The sequence below is a fragment of the Emydura macquarii genome, unplaced genomic scaffold (genome assembly GCF_026122565.2).
Source record: "Emydura macquarii macquarii isolate MOO-44397 ecotype Brisbane River unplaced genomic scaffold, CSIRO-AGI_Emac_v2 contig_369, whole genome shotgun sequence".
Taxonomy (NCBI): Eukaryota; Metazoa; Chordata; order Testudines; family Chelidae; genus Emydura; species Emydura macquarii.
This window is the reverse complement of record NW_027130506.1, coordinates 3659475-3680179: the sequence shown is the minus strand read 5'-3', so window position 1 is coordinate 3680179 and position 20705 is coordinate 3659475. Positions and strand designations below refer to the sequence as shown.

The window sequence follows — 20705 nt, the reverse complement described above, 5'->3', positions numbered from 1 at the left end:
TTGAGGATGCTGGACTGCTTGTATGCCAATTTTTATTTCTTTAATCAAGGAAATTTTGGCTACATTTTCTATAGCCAAACAGAGCATAAGAGAAAATATATTTGCTTTGCTTACAATGTATTTTTCACATCAGCCATTTCTTTGGCATTCAAATGGCTTTATTTTAGGAAACATTCTTAGATGGTGATCTCGCAACCTAATTTCAAAATCATTAACGTATAATAAGAGTTGTTTTTTTAAAAGTATGAACCTTCTTGAAGTAAACCCTCTCTCTTTGTGTGAAGATACAGTCTATATGTGATAGGTAAATACTCGATAGTTTCAGCTGTTCATCCTGTGTTAAATACTTCACAATCAGCAACTTTACTTTATTAGACCATCTGGCAAAGTCTGTAACTATCTCAGGATTCAAGTGATTGGATTTTGGAGGAACGGTTGAGCCTGAGCATCTGTCTTTTACTTTTTTTGGCAAATGCACAAATTCCAAATAAAATATTTTCATAACATGTTTGAAGGGCGCTGCCATTTATTTACTTTATCATCAGAGGACACAGTAATAGTTCACATCAATTAACTTGTGTGTATGAAGTACTTTGCTTATGGTACACCAATGCATCTCTCATAAATTTTAATAAATGCTTGACTTAACTGTAAATATAGCTCAAGTCATCAACTACAATACATACATTAATTAATAACATGATAAATAACCAGTATTCTCAATGTATTGCCTCAGTCATCCTCTAATATGTATATTAAAATGATTTATGTGCAGGGGCTGACAGTTGTTCCGTAGTCTTTGTTGCCAGTATTTGAAGACTATGGAGCAGGAATATAACTAGCACAGTGATTATATACTGTAACTGTTAATACCAAAATATTTAGTTATCTACACCCCTGCTCCCCTATGTGCATAGACTGTGATTGTGACAGCACTCTAGGGGATTCACTTTCTTAGAATAGTAATATAGACTCAAGCCTCCCTCATTATGAGGACACTCATCAGTACTCTTTCTGACATCCTGAATCTTTAATTCATGACGATCTAGTTAACCTGTTAGGAAAATAATTTCCATTTTATGTTAGGACAGCCCAAACAGACCTTAGCCAGTGATAGAATGTTACCTACTGCCAGTCACTCAGAAGAGCTTGCTGATTCAGTCAGTAATGGGCCATTCTCAAACTGATGTCGCTCCCTTCACTTGCATGGGCGCTATGCTGATTTACGCCATCTGCAGAGCTAAGAATGGTAGGCTTACAAACAAAATATTTGCTGTAAAGCATTGGTAGCCCCATACCGTAAGTGGCTTTAAATCCACTTTTCTAAATAACACCCCTTTCAGCAGCAACACAATACAACACACATCATTGAACCAGTGAAAGGTAGAGACAGCTAGTCTTCTGGTCTTTTCATAGGTGCTGTATATCTGGGACAGATAATTAATTCTCACTGAGTGTTTTAATGTGTGTGGTCTTTGACGAGGTGGAGGAAGCTCTTTAGAAAGGCAAGGTTGTAAGCTGGGCCTTACTCTGTTTACTGAGCTATACATCTGAGCTGGCTAGTTACATGAGTGGCAGAGCAAATCAGAAAATTCCCTTTTATGAAAGAAAAGTTGAGTGGCTTTGAGCTTATTCCTCAGCATTGAATCCATAATCTATAGCTGGATAGCACTCTACCCCTCATCTGACTGACTGTACATTTTACTGCTCAACTACTCTTTGTGTAGACAACAATATATTGATTCCTTACCCTGGAAGCAATAGTAGCATGAATTTCTAACTCAAACATTAGAGACTGTGGCTTTAAGTAGGTTTATTGGGTTCACTATGTCTTGTCCGAATCTCATACAAATGGAGATATCCTCTCTGGAAAATATTTCTACAAAATCCTGATTAGTTTATTTTTGCAGCTGTGTCTTCTGGTCATGAAACTAGCAAACTAACTTCAGTTCAATACATTTAGTGAGATTCTCTAGATTTCATAATGATGTTAAAAATGTTTAAATACTACATCAGAAAGGTGCAAATGTTAGCACTAAGCACTTTCAGTTTTGTTAATGATGAAAGATGCATATGGCCATCTTCAAAATGTTAAAACAAGTACTGACATGCAAAAATACTTTAATAGCCTACCAACTGCTTTTCAGGCACATTTTTAGAGATCTTAGTGGCACTATGCATTCTAAAGTTTTGTTTGTTTGGGCCCTATCCCAATAGGGATTTTGCCTGCAGGACTGCAGAATTTAGCTCCCTGTATCCTAACATTTTAAAAAATTGGTATCGCTATCCTCTGACATCTTAGTATTATGCTGTTACCTGTTTACTATACTGAATTACTTAAAAACAGCTCATACATGGATCTGCCTGTATGTGCATCTCATCTTATAATTTGCTAATGAATCCATAAATTAGATCATGAAAATAGCTTCAGAGGTGTAGCTGGCAAAGTTAGTAGTCAATACCTCAACGTTAATTTGTCTGGAAGAAGAAAGTTATTTCTGCTAGTCTGTGTGAGGCAGAGACTTGAGGATTTTCTGGCAAGAAATTAAGAATGTGAGTACATCCAGCCAGGAAATATACTCAATCAATTATCCTAAGCCATTCCACCATGCTTCTGTAAAATGTAAGAAGTCCCAGTGAGAAATTTACTGTCCAGCCTCATCAGTCCCCAGCTTCATAGCTTACCCTGACCTAATTGCAAGAGAATGGTAAGTATTCAAGGGCTCAGAAATAATTCAGAAATAAAAGTTCAGAATATAAACATATGTGGTTATCTTACTGGAAAGAGCACTGGGAGATGAACAGGGATGGCCCTACTCATGAGCACAAATCCTTTGGTAAATTAGGGCCTCATTTTGGCCCAGATATTTTTGAGACTGTACAGTAAAAATATACAACTTTATTGTGGACTAAAAGCCAATTATTCACCTCCCCTTATCTTGGTGAGCTGAGAGGACAGATCCTTGGCCACAAGCAGAGACTGAATGTCCTTAACTGGATAAGAATGAACACACGCTGACCTTTTTCAGGGGAAGGAAGACAAGCTGCGTTGAACAATAACCCTGCTGTCAGCTGCTTCATCTTTGCCATGCAATCTCTTAGCCCAGCACACAGGCATTTAAGTAGTATAACCATAGACAAAAGAGATTCCAAATCTATCAGTCATGCATAAGAATTAAAAATTGGAGTAATTATTACATTAGAATGTTTTTACAGTGCTTAGCATAAACGGAGCCTTGGTCCATGATTAGCCACTACCGCAATGCAAATGATCTTGTTTCTGAGAGGTTTGTCAAGAGCCTTGGGTGCTAGGCCCAATTTGTATTCCACTGTGAGTACCCAGTTACCTGGAGATGGAGAATTTTTGAAAGCAGTGTCCATTGGTTCACGTCCTTGCTAACTTCATGCCTCAAACAAACGGATTAAAGGCCAGGATGGACCAACTGCCTCTCCTCCTTAAGTACTGCTTGTCAGTCACCCATAGTGGAATATATAGGGACTGGCACATGAAGAAGAGGAGAAAGTTAATTACCTTATAGTACCTGCAGGTTCTTTGTGTGGTCCCTATCTGTATTCCACTCCCCGCTCTCCAGCTCCTCTGCTTTGGCTCATCTTTCAGTTAGGGAATTGGAGAGGTGGTCAATCATCTGCCCCACTCTTGCTCACCTTGTGCCCTCTACCAAGGCGATAAAGGACACGTGTGGACCCACAGACACAGCTTTCAGAATTCTCAGCTCTGGGCACATGGAGAATATGAGTGCCCACAGATCAGGACCACACATCTCGAAGAACCTCCACTTACTTACCTTATAGTAACTTTCTCTTTTTAATCCTACAAGATGTTTTATCATTAAGATTAACAGCTTGGTTGCTTACTCTGCTCAGAGCTCTGATTTGAGTTATATTTGGTTTTTTACATTTATCTGCATTATTATAGATTAAAGTATAGTATTGGGTGAATTGATTTGTGTCTTGACTGGCTGCATTGTACCATTATTTGATGACCAAGTTGGTTTGCAGTTACAGAGTCCAGTCCTTTGCTACTAGCTTGGTATCCATATGCAATATCCAGTGTCCACATGCTGTATAGTCAATCTATATTTCACATTCTGTCTTTGATTTATATTTAGTCTTATACTAGTAGCTTTTAAGTAATAAATACAAATTTAACTTCAATTGTGTGCATCTGGTAGACCTTTATATTAAAAGAACAAAACAGACAAATGTCCCGTCCTACTTCTTTTGTCATTATGATACGCATTGAAGCCTAAAATAAAGACCTTAAGTGCTGTAATAGGAGAGTAACCATATTCTGTCTTTACACTCTGCCATCTGAAGTTTAGTCCAAATGTTTGGGGTTAAAAATCAACAAAATGGAGTGTGAACTTATAACAGTTTGCAACTTTTATTTGCATACAAAACAATTGAAATAGTGTCACAATAAATTATCAGTACGTTCACATAGAACTTTGTGTATTTTGAAGAGATACTGTGAAAAAAAATCTCATTAACCATAAGACTTCTTTGTGAATGGATGTAACAGCCAGGTTTAAGGAAATCTAATGAATATGTAGTCTCTTCAATGGTGAATTTAAGTAAGGTTATTCTGATAGGAAAGTCATTTATCAAAATATTAATGGAAAAAATCATATGGCGAAACATGGACAGCAAGATACTATTGAATTAACTTTTCTGAATTGCCTTAATTACAGTGGCTATTGTGATGCAATTTTTTTAGATACAGTTTGAATAGTGTATCAAACAGTACACATCAGTCTCAAAGGTCTAAAAATGACTTTTTAATCTTCTTCTAAAACCAATCCACTAAAATACTAATAGTTTCTGGCATGCAATATAATTACCATTATTTGTTCTGTTGAAGTGGTTGTGTACATTTTTTTTCCCCTTTAACATATGAGCCTGTAACCATTTTCCATGATGATAATTTAGGCAACTGGACACAAGCCTAAAATATATGCACATAAAGTTTTCACTTTTAACAGTTCCTTAAGAGTTTTTTTTAATTGCCCTCTTGCGTAAAGGAGAGTTCACACTTCTTTTTGATATTTTCCTTGTGAAGCGACTAATTCCAGGGGATCTCAATTCGATGGCTTCCATCTCTTCCCGAACAGGAGTAAACTCTGGTTGAGCAAGACGAGGGTCTGGATAAGAGGACTGGGGATATTGAGCTGGCTGGGGATAGGACCCATGAACTACATACTGCTGTTGCTCACCATCATAAAGTTCCTCTGGGTCATAGATTTGGTAGGAGTTATGTGGCAATTGCACTATGGGGATGTCTTGATCAGTTGCATCACCGTATCCACCTTAACCCACCACCACCGAGAGTATTCATATGGTTAGCACAAAAGGAGGGGAGCAGAAAATTAAAGTAATAATTAGGAAATTGGAATATGACATCTCTTTAAATGCAATTCACAAAAAGGGAACACTGAAAACATTTAACACAATTAATAAGCAGCAGAGATTGGAAACAAACCTACCACTTGACAGCCAAGTTAGTTGGAAACCATCACCAAAAATTGACACAAGTTCAATTACACCATTGTGCTTATTCCATATTACACACATTTGTCTGCTTTACCAGATTCCAATTATGTCCTAGAATCTATGATTAATGGGCAAAAAAGGACAGGCAAATTTTAACTTTAACAGGGCAAGGAAGCTAAGTGCATATACAGCAGCTAACAAAGTTCGTTAGTGGTGGTCAATATTGTTGATGGAAAGTATAGGGCAGTTCAGTATCCATTTCTGACCTTCAGCCAAATGAAAGGAAAAATGCAACCAGAATGAGCCTTTCACCTTCTGGAGTGGAAGCCATTGTAAGGGATTGGCCCTTAAAATAGGAAATGAACAATAGAGGGTGGGGGTAGTGAGGAGAAAAGGATGGGAAGAGACGAACAACAAAAACATCAGTAAAACATACAGACTAAACTGTCTTACGTATTACATTTGTAGTAACTAACACCTTACTAAAGTCCAGTAACATAATTGTGCCATAATTCCTGTTAATTTCCTTCCATTGCCTCTATATACTATAACGGAAAACATTACAGGACAGGCTCCCTAAATGTTACAGAAGGGATTTTAGAAAAGATCCTGTTTTCTGGATTATGTTTCATTGGTTAATGATGAGCACATGCATCCTTCTTTCAGGTTACAGTAGTTTTCATTTAGTACAGTTCATGCTTTCATGCTGTATAGAAGCACATGAATGAGGAAACTAGGTAATACGTTTAAAAGACTACAAATGTAAAACTCCACTGTCACAAGCTTTAGAAATTGGAGATTCAACAAAGAGAACATTTAGTTGACATATATTGGACTCACACAATCTGACAATGCCACAAGCACATACATGACAATATTGATACACGTCATTCATGGTATAGGCCTTCTGAATTTGACGTAAATTTCTTGTTTCCTACTCTAAGGTTACACTCTTCTCTAAGTGTAAATCCAGAAATTAGAGCAGAACTGGACCCATAGCTTTCGGTATGACGTTTTAATGTAAGGTTTTATCAAAGGCCTCCATCTTACTTTGGCTGTTGGTAAAAGTACTACTCTTCCTTCTCACCCACCCCATCTACCAAGCTGACTTCTGAAGGATGGATAAAGACTATTTGCACTGAAGAAATGTACTCACCTCCCACATCATACCCAGCACAAGAAGAAGGATCACAGTAACCAGGTTGGCCAGAAGAACCCTGTGGACCAGGGACACCTGTATGGCCAGGTGGGCCTCGTTGGCCGGGGGATCCTGGTGGCCCGGGGCTGCCAGTTCGACTTTCACCTGCAGGTCCTGCATAAAGTACATGCATGAAAGAAATAACTTGCATCCTCAGTAAAAGCACTGTCTTTAGAACATCCTAGCAGCACCGTAAGCACATGCTAGGATACCATGACTCTGAAGGTGCAGTAAATACCCAAAGAAACAGCTTTACTAAAGGGAATCCTGGGAACTCGTTAAAACTCCTCCAGCAAACTGGGGAGTGTGTTGGGTGATTTCCCTACTTCTGATGAGACTCACATGTCTCTGAATACTGCTAAATCATCCCTGCCGGAGACAGTTTTTTTATCCTAAAAGTTCCTTACAATACTTCCAATGAGCAAACATTTTGCATCGAGAACACAGCAGATAGCATCATGTGTCAGGTATCTCCCCAAGGAGGATAGCCCCGGTTCCCTAAAAGGCTTTTACCCTTACCTCCTCCATTTTGTATTACACACATGGAACACTGTACCTTGCAGGCAATATACGCAGGTGGGGGAAATCCTGACTCTACTGAAGGCAACCTATTTTTTCCATTGACTTCAGTGGGGAGCCAGGATTTCACCCTGTGTATTTTTCTAGGAAGTATAAACCCTTCCAGCAGTTACGTTATGTTTCAATAAAAAACCAAATGCAGCCACTCCTTTGGCCATCAATCCCCCACTCTGCAAAAATATGTGCCCTTCGGACAAGCAGTTTATCACAGGCAAAGGGAGAATGTGTGTGACTTACACAGTGTCATCATGTTGTAATGCTGGGTTGCAACATTGTGATGCAAGCACTGCGAGCTTAAGGTGTCCAAAATAGAAGTGTCCTGCTGCCTAAGTCTGCAAGGTGTTAGACAGACCCATGAAAATCTCAGCTGGCCTGCAAATACTGGGATGGTTTACAGCTGTGTGTTAATGTAAGTTCTCTGAAGAGAGATAACTTTACCTGCAGGCCCTGGTGGGCCTCTGGGCCCTTGCGTTCCAACACCCGGGTTGCCTCTTTCTCCCTTCTCGCCTGGTAAGCCTATTGAAATATTAACAGTCAGAACAATAGCTTGAACAAACCTGGATCTTCCTAAACCAGCCGTGTGTCTCAGTCATCTTTCCATACACCGATGTTTGGTATTTAAAGGGTGGGATGGGAAACGAGTGGTTCCTGTTGCTCCCTCCTGCTACAGCCTCCCAAAGGGGTCATGACACACCTAAGAACTTAGTAGGTCCTGCTGCCATTATGGCTCCCACAGGGGAGAAAGAGAGGAAGCACGGGCCACACTGCCCAGAAGGTTCAGCGGAGAAGTTGCAGTAGGGGACTAGCAAAGGTAGCTTTTCGCTTCCCTACTTCCAGCCTACACCAAGGCAGCTTCTGGCATAAATTACAAGTCAGCCCCAGATGGCCCAGAACAGCCAGACCACCTTGTGCTTCACCAACTCCGTGCCCCTACAGCAAGGCCTGTGCAGGAGTTTCTACACCACCCTTGTACTGGGAGGATTCCTTAGAGGGGGCCACTGCAGCCCCTTTAAGAGCAATGGAAAGGAGCTATAGCGGGGGACAGAATCTGGTCCCAAGAACACGTAATAAGGCTCAGTCGATGAGGTTGCCAGTTTCATGAAGCTCTGATGTTCTTCCTGCCATAGCAGATGAGTTAGGTTCCCCTTGCAACATGGATGAACTGCCCCTGAACAAGGCAAGTCAGTATCTAACCTATGTCATAGGAGACTACATATCCAGTAGGCTAGAAAAAGCCCTACATTAACATACTTTACATCTCCTGAACTTTGCCTATGGCTTCCTATCATATACTTGCTATAAAGAATCTATCCCAACATAAGACAGGCCATATTAGGTCTGAACAATGGTCCATCTAACTCAATATCCTATCTTCTGACTGGCCAATGCCAGGTGCTTCAGAGGGAACAAACAGAACAAGCAATTGGCAAGTAATCCATCCTCTGTGGTCCACTCCTAGCTTTTGGCAATCAGTATCTAGGGACACCCAGAGTATAGGGGCTGCATCCTTGACCATCTTGGCTAATAGCCATTGATGGACCTATTTTTCAGGAACTTATCTAATTCTTTTTTGAACCCTCATTATACTTTTGCCTTTCACAACATCCCCTGGCAACAAGGTTCATAGATTGACTGCATTGTGCAAGGTCTTCCTTTTGTTTGTTTTAAACCTGCTGCCTATTAAATTCATTGGGAGACCCTTGGTTCATGTGTTATGTGAAGGAGTAAACAACACTTCCTTATTCATGTTCTCCACACCATGCATGATCTTCTAGACATATCGTCCCTTAGTCATCTCTTTTCCAAGCTGAACAGTCTTGGTCTTCTTAATCTCTCCTTATACGGAAATTGTTCCATAGCCCTAATAATTTTTGTTGCTCTTCTCTGTACCTTTTCCTTTTCTAATATATCTTTTCAGATATGGGGCAATCAGAACCACACACAGTATTCAAGGTGTGGGTGTGCCATGGATTTACATAGTGGCATTATGATATTTTCTGTCTTATCTATACCTTTCTTAATGTTCCTAACATTCTGTTAGCTTTTTTGACTGCCGCTGCACATTGAGCAGATATTTTCAGAGAACTATCCAGAGCTCTTTCTTGAGTGGTAACTGCTAATTTAGACCCCATCATTTTCTAAGTATAGTTTGAATTATGTTTTCCAACGTGCATTACTTTGCATTTATCAACATTGAATTTCAGCTACCATTTTGTTGCACAGTCAACTACTTTTCTGAGAACCCTTTGTAACTTCACAGTCTGCTCTGGACTTAACTATCGTAAGTAATTTTTGTATTATCTGCAAACTCTGCCATCTCACATTTTACCCCTTTTTCCAGATCATTATGAATATGTTGAATAGCACCAGTCCTAGTACAGATCCCTGGGGGACATCACTGTTTACCTCTCCATTCTGAAAACAGACCATTTATTCCTATCCTTTGTTTTCTGTCTTTTACTGATCCAGGAGAGGACCTTCCCTCTTATTCCATGACTGTTTAGTTTGCGTAAGACTTTGATAAGGGACCACGTCAAAGGCTTTCTGAAAGTCCAGGTACTCTATATCCCCTGGATCACCAGGGTCCATATGTTTGATGGCCCCACAAAGAATTACAATAGACTGGTGAGGCATGGTTTCCCTTTACAAAAGCAATGTTGACTCTTCCCCAACAAATTGTTTTAATTTATGTCTGATAATTCTGTTCTTTATTATAGTTTCAATCAATTTGCTTGGTACTGAATTTAGTCTTACAGGCCTGTGATTGCCAGTCGCCCCTGGAGCCTTTTTTAAAAATTGGCCTCATTAGGTATCCTCCATGTCATCTGGTACAGAAGCTGATTTAAATGACAGGTTACATTCCACAGGTAATAGCTCTGCAATTTCATATTTGAGTTCCTTCAGATCTCTTGGGTGAATACCATCTGGTCATGGTGACTTATTACTGTTTAATTTATCAATTTGTTCCAAAACCTCCTCTCCTGACACCTCAATTTGGGATAGTTCCTCAAATTTGTTACCTAAAAAAGAATCGCTCAGATGCTGGAATCTCCCTCATATCGTCTCCAATGCAAAGAATTCAAATGGTGTCAAAGCAAAAGAGGCAACAAAATTAGAAATACAGGAATTTGTGTTTGTGTGTGGTGCTTGGAAGCTCCAATAAAGCATGTATTTGATTCGAATGGTTCAAAGCCATAAAATCCAAACTGATTGAGGAGATTTTCTCCCTCAATTCCAGAACACTGTACTAGTAATTTCATTGACTGATTCATCCCCTCTACACTTTCGTAATCAAAATCAATAGTTTTGCACCTTCATAAAATTAAACTGAGCAGAGAATAGCAGTACTTCTTTATAAAATGACAATTTACACATTTCTGATGGACACAAATATATGAGAATGCCATCTTTAAAACTGTCCCCTGAAAAGAGTTGCTTTCCCCAAGTCTGTTAAAATAAGGGTATATGGAAAAGCAATATAGACAGTTACCTATCCAATGGATGGATAAAAGGGGTCTTTTGATGGCTGCATGTGCAATGCAAGATGTGGAAAAATTACAAGAGAAAAAGCTTTTTACAGTTACATTATTTTTAATTCTTAAGTAGTTAAAATTTAGATACTATTTAGCTCTTATATAGAACTGTCCATCCAGGGAAGTCAAAACACTTCACAAATCATAGAATCATAAGATCGTAGGACTGGAAGGGGCCTTGAGAGGTCATCTAGTCTCATCCCCTGCACTCATGGCAGGACCAAGAATTATCTAGACCATCCCTAACAATTGTTTGTCAAACATGCTCTTAAAAATCTCCCATGATGGAGATTCCACAACCTCCCTAGGCAATTTATTCCAGTGCTTAACTATCCTGAAAGTTAGGAAATTTTTTCTAATGTTTAACCTAAACTGCCTTTGCTACAATTTAAGCCCATTGCTTTCTTGTTCTATCCTCAGAGGTTAAGGAGAACAATGTTTCTCCCTCCTCCTAGAAACAACCTTTTATGTACTTGAAAACTATCATCATGTCCCCCTCAGTTTTCTCCAGACTAAACAAACCCATTTTTTTCAATCATCCCTCCTAGGTCATGTTTTCTAGACCTTTAATCATTGTTGTTGCTCTTCTCTGGACTTTCTCCAATTTGTTCACATCTTTCCTGAAACGTGGTGCCCAGAACTGGACACAATACTCCAGCTGAGGCTTAATCAGTGCAGAGTAGAGCGGAAGAATAACTTCTTGTGTCTTGCTTATAATACTCCTACTAATACATCCCAGAACAATGTTTGCCTTTTTTGCAACAGTGTTACATTGTTGACTCATAATTGGCTTGTGATCCACTGTGACCGCCAGATCCCTTTCTGCAGTACTCTTTCCTAGGGAATCATACACCATTTTGTATGTGTGCAACTGATTGTTCCTTCCTAAGTGGAGTATTTTGCATTTATCCTTATTAATCCTATATACTTCAGACCATTTCTCCAGTTTGTCCAGATCACTTTGAATTTTAATCCTAATCTCCAAAGCACTTGCAACCCCTCCCAGCTTGGTATCATCCACAAACTATATAAGTGTACTCTCTCTGCCATTACCTAAATTATTGATTAAGATACTGAACAGAACCAGACCCAGAACTGATGCCTGCAGGACCCCACTCATTATGCCCTACCAGCTTGACAGTGAATCACTGTTTTCCAACCAGTTATGCACCCACTTTATAGTAGCTCCATCGAGGTTGTATTTCTCTAGTTTGTTTATGAAAAGGTTATGTGAGACAGCATCAAAAGCCTTATTAAAATCAAAATATACGACATGATCTACCATTTCCCCCCATTTTCAAGGCTTGTTAGCCTGCCAAAGAAAGCTATTAGGTTGGTTGATTTGACAAGATTTTTTTTTTGACAAATCCATACTGACTGTTACTTATCACTTTATTATCTTCTAGGTGTTTGCGAACTGATTGCTTAATTATTTGCTCCATTATCTTTCCAGGTACTGAAATTAAGCTGACTGGTCTGTAATTCCCCGGGTTGTCTTTATTTTCCTTTTTATAGATTGGCACTATATTTGCCATTTTCCAGTCCACTGGAATCTCTCCCGTCTTTCATGACTTTTCAAAGATAATCACTAATGGCTCAGATATCTCCTCAGTCTGCTCCTTGAGTATTCTAGGATGTATTTCATCAGGGCCTGGTGACTTAATGACATCTAACTTGTCTAAGTAATTGTTAACTTGTTCTTTCCCTATTTTAGCTTCACACCCTACCTCATTTTCACTGGCATTCACAATATTAGACGTCCAATTGCTACTAACCTTTTCAAAAACTGAAAGTCTTTTAGTACTTCTGCCATTTCCACATTTTCTGTTATTGTTTTCCCCCATCTCGTTGAGTAACAGGCCTACCCTGTCCTTGGTTTTCCTCTTGCTTCTAATGTATTTGTAGAATGTTTTCTTGTTAACCTTTATGTCTCTAGCTAGTTTAATCTCATTTTGTGTCTTGGCCTTTCTAATTTTGTCCCTACATAATTTGTGTTATTTGCTTATATTCATCTTTTGTGATTTGACCTAGTTTCCACTTTTTGTAGGATTTTTTTTTTTTTTTTTTTTTTTTTTTTTTTTGAGTTTCAGATCATTGAAGATCTCCTAGTTAAGCCAGGGTAGTCTCTTCTGATACTTCCTATCTTTCCTATGCAGTGGGATAGTTTGCTTTTGTGCCCTTTATAATGTCTCTTTGAAAAACTGCAAATTTTCTTGAACTGTTTTTCCCCTTAGACTTGCTTCCCATAGGATCTTACCTACCAAATGCCTGAGTTTGCTAAAGTCTGACTTCTTGAAATCCATTATCTTTATTGTGTTGTTTTCCCTCCTGCCATTTCTTAGAATCGTTAATTCTACCATTTCATGATCACTTTTACCCAAGCTGCCTTCCACTTTCAAATTCTCATCTTGATCAGCTTCAATTAACAAAGGTGTTAAGTAATATCTTATTGTATAGGTGGGAAAACTGAGGCACAAAAAGATACCCAAACTAAGTAGTGAAAGAACTGGGAATAGCAACTGGGTCTGTTGATTTCTGGTGTCCTGTCCACTGACTTATAATGCCTTATTCAAACTTCCAGGAAAGCAGAAGTAATAAGTTTTATGCTGTCAATAAAGACGTGAATTTATCTCCAGTTAGCTGAGGAAAGGAACAGCATCATTAAATTGCTCGTTTCAGGGTTCGTTGCACACAATGCAGATCAAGAAGAAATGCATAGTGCCCTCTGAGTCACTCCACAGGCTTCTATTTCAAGTGCAACACCCTAACATCTGATGGGTGATATTTGCATTCTCTGGGTTATCATATCATCGTTCTGTAGCTGACACACATTTTTCTCTTGCTTCCAGCATATATTCAGCAACACACAGCACAGCCACTTGGTCTAGATTCACAAAGAGAACTCAGGGGACTCAGCACTGCAACACATAATGCTTTTGGCACGCTGCTGCCTAGTGGAACCCTTAGCATTGAGTTAGGCACTTAGGCTCCCTATACAACACATGGAGAGAATTAGGCACCTAAGAATGGGATTCTCGCAAGCTGAGTGTGAGCTGCCTAAAATAGCCAATAGGAAATGCCAATGAGAGGGGCATGGCCTAAGCCCTACCCCTCAAAGGGAGTTGGGCACCTAAGTCTGGGACAGAGGAAGGCATCTCCTTCTCTTCAGGATTCCCAGCCATGAATTGCTGTGACCCTAACAACCTCTCAATGCCAACTGGCATTCTGTTCTGTAACAGTAACCCCTGATAGGCCTGACAAACTCACTACATCCAAGACATTGCTGTCATAGTATTTATCTATAAAGAGGGTCATGTAAGATCTTAAACCAAAGGCAGGATCATACTGGTCATTAATATCATTGTGAAATGTATGTACTCATGATCTTTTTAAAAGCTATGGCTATGTGCTGACAGTATGCCCTTATAGTTTGTATCAAGGTATTACTCCCAGTGAAAAACTGGTTTCCTGCCAGACCAACTGAAATGATCTATCTATTGAAATGTAAATTGAGAATTGGCTCATTCACAATCACCAGTCTGAGCTAAATGCAGGGGGAGGATTGTGAAATTTAACAGGAAGAGAACAGCAGGGTGAAAAGAGTTTTCTCTGAGGGTGCACTTCACAGGTTTATTGGACTATAACTGGGGGACAGGGACTGTATCCGTTACCCTGCACCTGAGGATGTAATCAGGCAGTGCAATTACATTAATGAAAATCGGATTCCCAACCTGTCCTGGTTGGAAACTCTGTAAGAAAGTTTTAGGGGGGAGTAAGAAACTACTTTAGAGAAGAATTTTAGACTGTTTTAATAAAATTAAGTGTAGATTCTAAGAAGCATGTTATACTTTTTGTTTTATATGTAACTATTTTTGTTTCTATTATCCTTACTGGGTAGCTCTTAAATCTTAATCTTTGATAAACACATGATTGTTTCACTATAAATATATCTTTGTGCTGAGTTGTACCAATTAAGCTATGTTTATATTGTTCCCTTGGGAACAGCAAATCTGACAAATTAATGAGTGTCCAGTAACAGGGGCAGGATACTACAGGGGGATGCTTTCAAATGGGCTCAGGGTGTACCAGTTAACCTGCAAGGCAAAGGAAGGGTAGAGCTCTGAGATTGTTTGGGTGACTAATAGACTGATGGTGTCAGAGAACTGACAACTAGTTATGCACAAATAAGTCTCTCTCTCTCGCTCTCTCTGAGGCAGGTAGGTAATAGGATGACTTTCAATTCTGGGCACCCCAAGACAGTCACAATCTTCTCATAGAGTTAGGCCCTAAATCCTTTCTACAAAATAAAATAAATAAATGAGGAAGCAGCAGCCCCTCTTGTAACTGTTAGCCCAGTTAGAGCACTCACACAGGAGTTCAAATCTCTCTCTACCAGGTGTGGGGCACATTTGAACTCGCGTCTCATCTTCTAAGTGAGTGCCCTAGCCATGGGCTATAGGGGTACCCAGGGAGAGGTCTCTCTCAATCTCTCCTGTTGAAACTGTTCTACTTTGCACTACCTGTACCGTCATTTTGTGCAAAGCCTTATGCGAGGTAGGTGGGGCACTGCCTAGTTTGATGATCCCTCTGGGGTTTAGGGCATCAGGGCCAAGGTCGCTGTGCATGTGCCCAGCAGCAGAAATGTAGGCACCTTAGGGATTTTGCCAGCAGAAATGTAGGCTCTGAGTGAGTGTAGGCACCAGCTGAGCAGGAATTAGATTATAAATTTTGGATTTATGTGCCTAAATCCCTTTGGGGATCTAGCCCTTTATGTGTCACCCATGACTTTATGGAAGTCAACATCTTTTAATAACTCACCACCATTAAAAATTAAATGCTTCTTTTTAGCTATGCGCAGTGATTAAATTCAGTGCCTGTGGCCACCTTGCCACTTGATGGCTGTAATGCAGTGCCAGTTTCTTCTAAGTCTGGGGTAACATTAGACTAAGGCCTATGTCGGAAAGTGTTAAAAGGAACATTTGGTAACACATTTATCATTTTAGGAATGTTGCCAGAGTACATCCCAATCCCTCCAGCCCTGACCTGGAGATTGTAATTCACACCTCTATAACAGCGAGGTTTGATTACTGTAATTCTTCATTTCCTGAATTGCCTGCCAAGTGTATCAGCAGACTCTCATAGCAAACTCAGCAGCCAGGATTCTGACCACTTAGCATGTAACTCCTACTCTGGAGTCCTGACACTGGCTTCCAGGAAGATTTCATGTTCATCTTTAAAGTATTGCTCTCCTCATGACCAGGGACTGGGTTCTGTTTTGCTTATTTCATATTCTTCCATTGGCTTACTAAGATCCTCAGAGTAGGAGTTGGCATTTATCCCCTTGTTTAAAGTCATAAATGGACAGAGGTAAAATTTTCAAAAGTGCCTAACTCCTATGTTCCAAAGTTACTCAGGTCCTTAGGATCCCCAATCCTATTGGAAGGCAATGGGACTTAAGTTCCTAATTCACACAGGCACTTTTGAAAATGTTACCCCAACATTCTTTCTGCTCTTCTTAGCAAAGCAACATATTGCCTGCTGGTCTCAGAGCTCCTGATGTTTTATCCCTTTTATATGTCTGAACTAAAGACTTCTCTTTGAAATCTAGCATTTGGTTACCATGTAATTTGCCATTTCATTGTGAAATGCTAAGAGACACCTTGTGTAAATGGTTTTATTGTACACTATGTGTGGGAAATAGTCCCAGATTGAGAAGATATGCTACAACCCACACACTAATTCCTGTGGAAGCCTGCCCACCGAAGCTTGCTAAATAATATTTATGTGGTCAGGGGCTGAAATCCTCCTGCTTTTAAAAATGAATTCTTCATGCCAACTTTTAGCATCTCAAATGCAAAATATTTTCTAGGTATTACTGTGACAGTTGATGTGTCATATAGCTCCAGAAAAGGGGCCTGAACTCTCCATTGCACTCTTAGCTTTGCTGTGGGTATTGTAACAAGGCAAATGCATTTAAACTGCCATAGCAGTACATGGGAGAGGCAAGATGGTGAGGCAATATCTTTTATTGGACCAACTTCTGTTGGTAAGAGAGATACTTTTTCAAGCTTACGGAGTGCTCTTCTTCAGGTCTGGGAAAGGTACTCAGTGTCACAGCTAATTACAAGGTGAAATAGATTGTTTAGCATTGTTTAACATCTTTTCTAAGAGATCATTCAAGGTGCAGTGGCCCGTTAACTCTGCCATCATAATTTTCACATTCAACAACAAACACTTTGTCCAAATCATGGGAACACCCATGGGTACTTGGATGGCTCCCCAGTATGCCAACCTCATCATAGGCCACATTGAGGAAGCATTTCTGGACAAAAAAAAAGCATGAAACCAATGATATACCTGAGATACATCAATGATATTTTTATTTTCTGGACTGATGACCTAACCTCCCTCAGAGATTTCCATCACAACTTCAATAACCACCACCCAGCCATCAAACTCTCTCTAGAACACTCCCACACCAGCATCAACTTCCTGGACACCCCGACTTACTTCAACAATAGAACCCTAAATCTATATACAAGAAACCCACAGATCACCACACTTACCTTCACAGATCCAGTGACCACCTCAAACACACCAAGAAATCTGTTATCTACAGCCAGGCATTCAGATACAACAGAATATGCTCCAAGGAAAAAGTCCAGGATACACACCTTAACACACTTAAAATTACCTTCACCAAACAAGGACACTCCACTAGAGAAGTAGATCGCATGATGGAATGTGCCACCCAAATACCCCAAGAAAACCTGCTTCGATACGGAAAAAAAAACCCAACCCTCCAACATTACACCTCTAGTTGTTGCCTACTGATCCACACTGGAACCCATACAGGGTGTCATCAAACCATTACAACCTACACTTGATGGGGACCACATCTTGAAAGAAATCTTTCCTGAACTCACTCTTCTGCCTTGAAACAACACCCCAGCATCTCCAAGCTCATCATCAGAAGCAAGCTCCCCATAGACCAGGACACAAAATCTCAAAGCCACACCAGACTCTACCATAACAACAAATGGAAAACCTGAAGACATATCTCCACTGCTACGATGATCAACACGTCTTTCAAAATCCATGGGTCCTACACATGCCTATGCAATATGTGGTGTATCTCATCCCGTGCACTAAATGCCCCAACCAAACAGCTATGTAACTGAAACCAGGCCATCACTGTGGTCTCAAAAGAACAAACATAAAAATGATAGAAAACAAAAACACTTTTCATAAAATGATCACTCCGTATCTGACCTTTTGAAAGTCCTTGTTCTCAAAAGAAACCTGCACAACACCTTCAAAAGACAAACCTGGGAGCTTAAATTCATAACTTTGCTAAACATTAAATATACTGGTCTCAATAAAGACACTGGATTTATGGTTTATTACAACAATCTGTAACCCACTAACTCCCCTTTTTTGTCCTATGACTACAAAGGTGTTAACAGGCTACTTCACCTTGAATGCTCTGTTAGAATGTGTGTTAACTACTTATAGTAAACAATCTGTTCCACTTTGTATTTAGCTCTGACACTCTGAGTACCTTACCTCATCTAAAGAAGAGCTCTGTGTAGCTCAAAAGCTTATTTCTTTCATCAAGAGAAGTTGGCGCAATGAAAGATATTACCTCATCCACCTTGCCTCTAATATCTTGGGACCAACACAGCTACAACAGCACTACAAACAATAATAATACACGTTTGTGCTGGGAGTAAATGCTGGCACATGCATTAGGCAAAATCTGCATGAGTGCACTACGTTGTTCATGAAAACTGCAAAAGCCTGGCTTGCAGTAAATATCTGGAATCTATGTGGATGTTTAGTATAAGCATCATTTTAAGCTTACTCTAAGCCAGCAATAAAATGGTTCTTCAGAAAGCAACTGCCACAAGAGCTTCCAAACCACAATCCTTCCCACGCTCAATTTTTATTATTCCTTCACATACAGGCACACTGTTCCCAGATGAAATATCAATAAGAAATGGCAAATTTGGAACATGTCTATTCAAACTGAGAAAAAATATACGCTGTGGGTAAACCTCAAACAGTTCACCTAGTCTCATACAAAGGGCTTTTTATTTTTACCTGTAGAGGTAAAAATAAGGATTTTGAAAAACGCGGGATGAGTTTGTTTCCCCACATTGTTGTAAATACACTTAAAAAAAGACTTCGTAAAACTGCAATAAGATTGAATCTACTCATTTCTCTCTCCAGGAGTCAAACCTCTTCTTAACTACTCAGAAGCAAGGACATTAGCCATAGGCCACATACTAAATAAGTATGGAGTCAAACAAAAAGTCAAAGAGCCAGCCAAAATAAAACTTCAAATCACTGGTGTGAATCATTGTTATTTTTGCAAATCCAAAAATCATATAAAGTATTCAGAAAAATGCATTAGCACAGCAAAATCCTGATACATAATATGAGATTGGATGGCAGATAGGACTGATAACAGGATACCACCCCGTTCACTTTTAAATCACTGGTCCAAATTCATCCCAATTTAGCAGTGACGGTCATTACCTTCAAATGACTTCTTAGGAACAGCAACAGAGTGGTCACTATCAGAAAGTCATCTTTTGCCATCAATATAGGAGTTACCACAGTTATTTCCTATTCTGTAAGTAGGAAAATGCTGCAGCATGTCAGGTAACACTCTGTGGTGTGTGCTGGGAAAATAATATTCTTAACGGAACCCCTGCGTGTGAAATAAATCACTGTAGTCTCAGTCCACTTCCTGGTGTTCCCATTGAAATAAGTAACCATCAAGTTTGGCACTGGGACATCCAGAACGGAGTCTGTACAGAGACTGAACTACCCCTTCTATCTGAGGTGGTCTTTCTTGCACAGCAAGGAATGAGTCCTACATTGGCCAGGGGATGTACTAGATCATACTTCTCAGCCAGTTGGGCACTACACACAAGGTGGCTCAAGGGGAGGTGTCTGATACAGGTTGAGTGATGCCTCCCCCGCCAAAAAACAAAAGCCAGATTAACCGCATGAGCAGTAGGACCCAGTGGGACCATGGAAAGAAGCTTCTGCCCTGCTGCGACTGTCACAGCTTCTGTCCCACCCCCAGCACTGCTGCAGCTCCTTTGCCCTCCACCAATCCCGCCTATACCACACATAGCTCCTCACTACTCCCGGAACCCTACTTCCCCCAAAGCTGAGCAGAGGCCAGGGTGGGCTTGAAAGGCAGGTGAAAGATGCCCCTCGAGCCCCATTGCACACTCACGCTGGCTACCTGCTCCTGTCAGCATCTAGCAAACACAACTCAAAACCAGCCATAAGTTCTTGCTGTGACCCCAAGGACTTGGGCTCCTGACAAGAACCAAGGATGGACTTTGAGCCCCAGGGAATAAAAAAAAACTGAGGAACTGTACTAAGAACACATGTCTTTTTTGTCTCTAATTTTTATGATTTTCAGTAACATGCAGTATATTTTCTGTTTTAGATAGAGATGTTTGCTCCCCAGAATTACTCATCTGGCACCATTCATGAGCATTCAATTAATTTCAAATGAAAAAATACAATACAATAAAATGCTGCTAAAAGCATGAAAAAGAAGACACATGGTGCATCAAGACTGGTTGGGGGTTTTCACCACAGAACTATAAATTGTGAATTGCTAAATAACAAATGCAAACAGAGCCTCAAGACTGAGCAGACGAGAGGGCTTTGATTTCATTTAGCCCCGCAATATGTAGTGACCCAGGAGAGTTAAGCTAATTTAGTCTGGAAGTGGAGAAATTTTCATTTGCTGTTTCTCTGCAGGTGGGACTGGGAAGGAAGTGAAAACTGGGAGCATACCTGAGCTCTCCATTCAGCAATCAGCTCTACAGCCACGGAGCTGGTCATTTTTATTG

At 40.0% G+C, this 20705-nt stretch overlaps 1 protein-coding gene across 4 annotated transcripts in view; it reads right to left on the bottom strand.

The window, feature by feature from the left end:
- Positions 1–4386: 4386 nt before the first annotated feature.
- The window catches only part of COL14A1 (collagen type XIV alpha 1 chain), a 171992-nt gene continuing 155673 nt past the window's right edge, over positions 4387–20705 (bottom strand). For 2 of the 4 annotated variants that reach the window (XM_067530837.1, XM_067530841.1), the window contains 3 exons: positions 7727–7804; positions 6668–6823; positions 4387–5327 (listed from right to left, as the gene is read on the bottom strand). In XM_067530837.1, the coding sequence (XP_067386938.1) occupies positions 5008–5327; positions 6668–6823; positions 7727–7804 (554 nt within the window). In that variant the 3' untranslated portion in view covers positions 4387–5007. Of the gene's footprint in view, positions 5858–6667; positions 6824–7726; positions 7805–20705 lie in introns of all 4 variants that reach the window. The other 2 variants (XM_067530857.1, XM_067530848.1) reach the window with 2 other exon arrangements.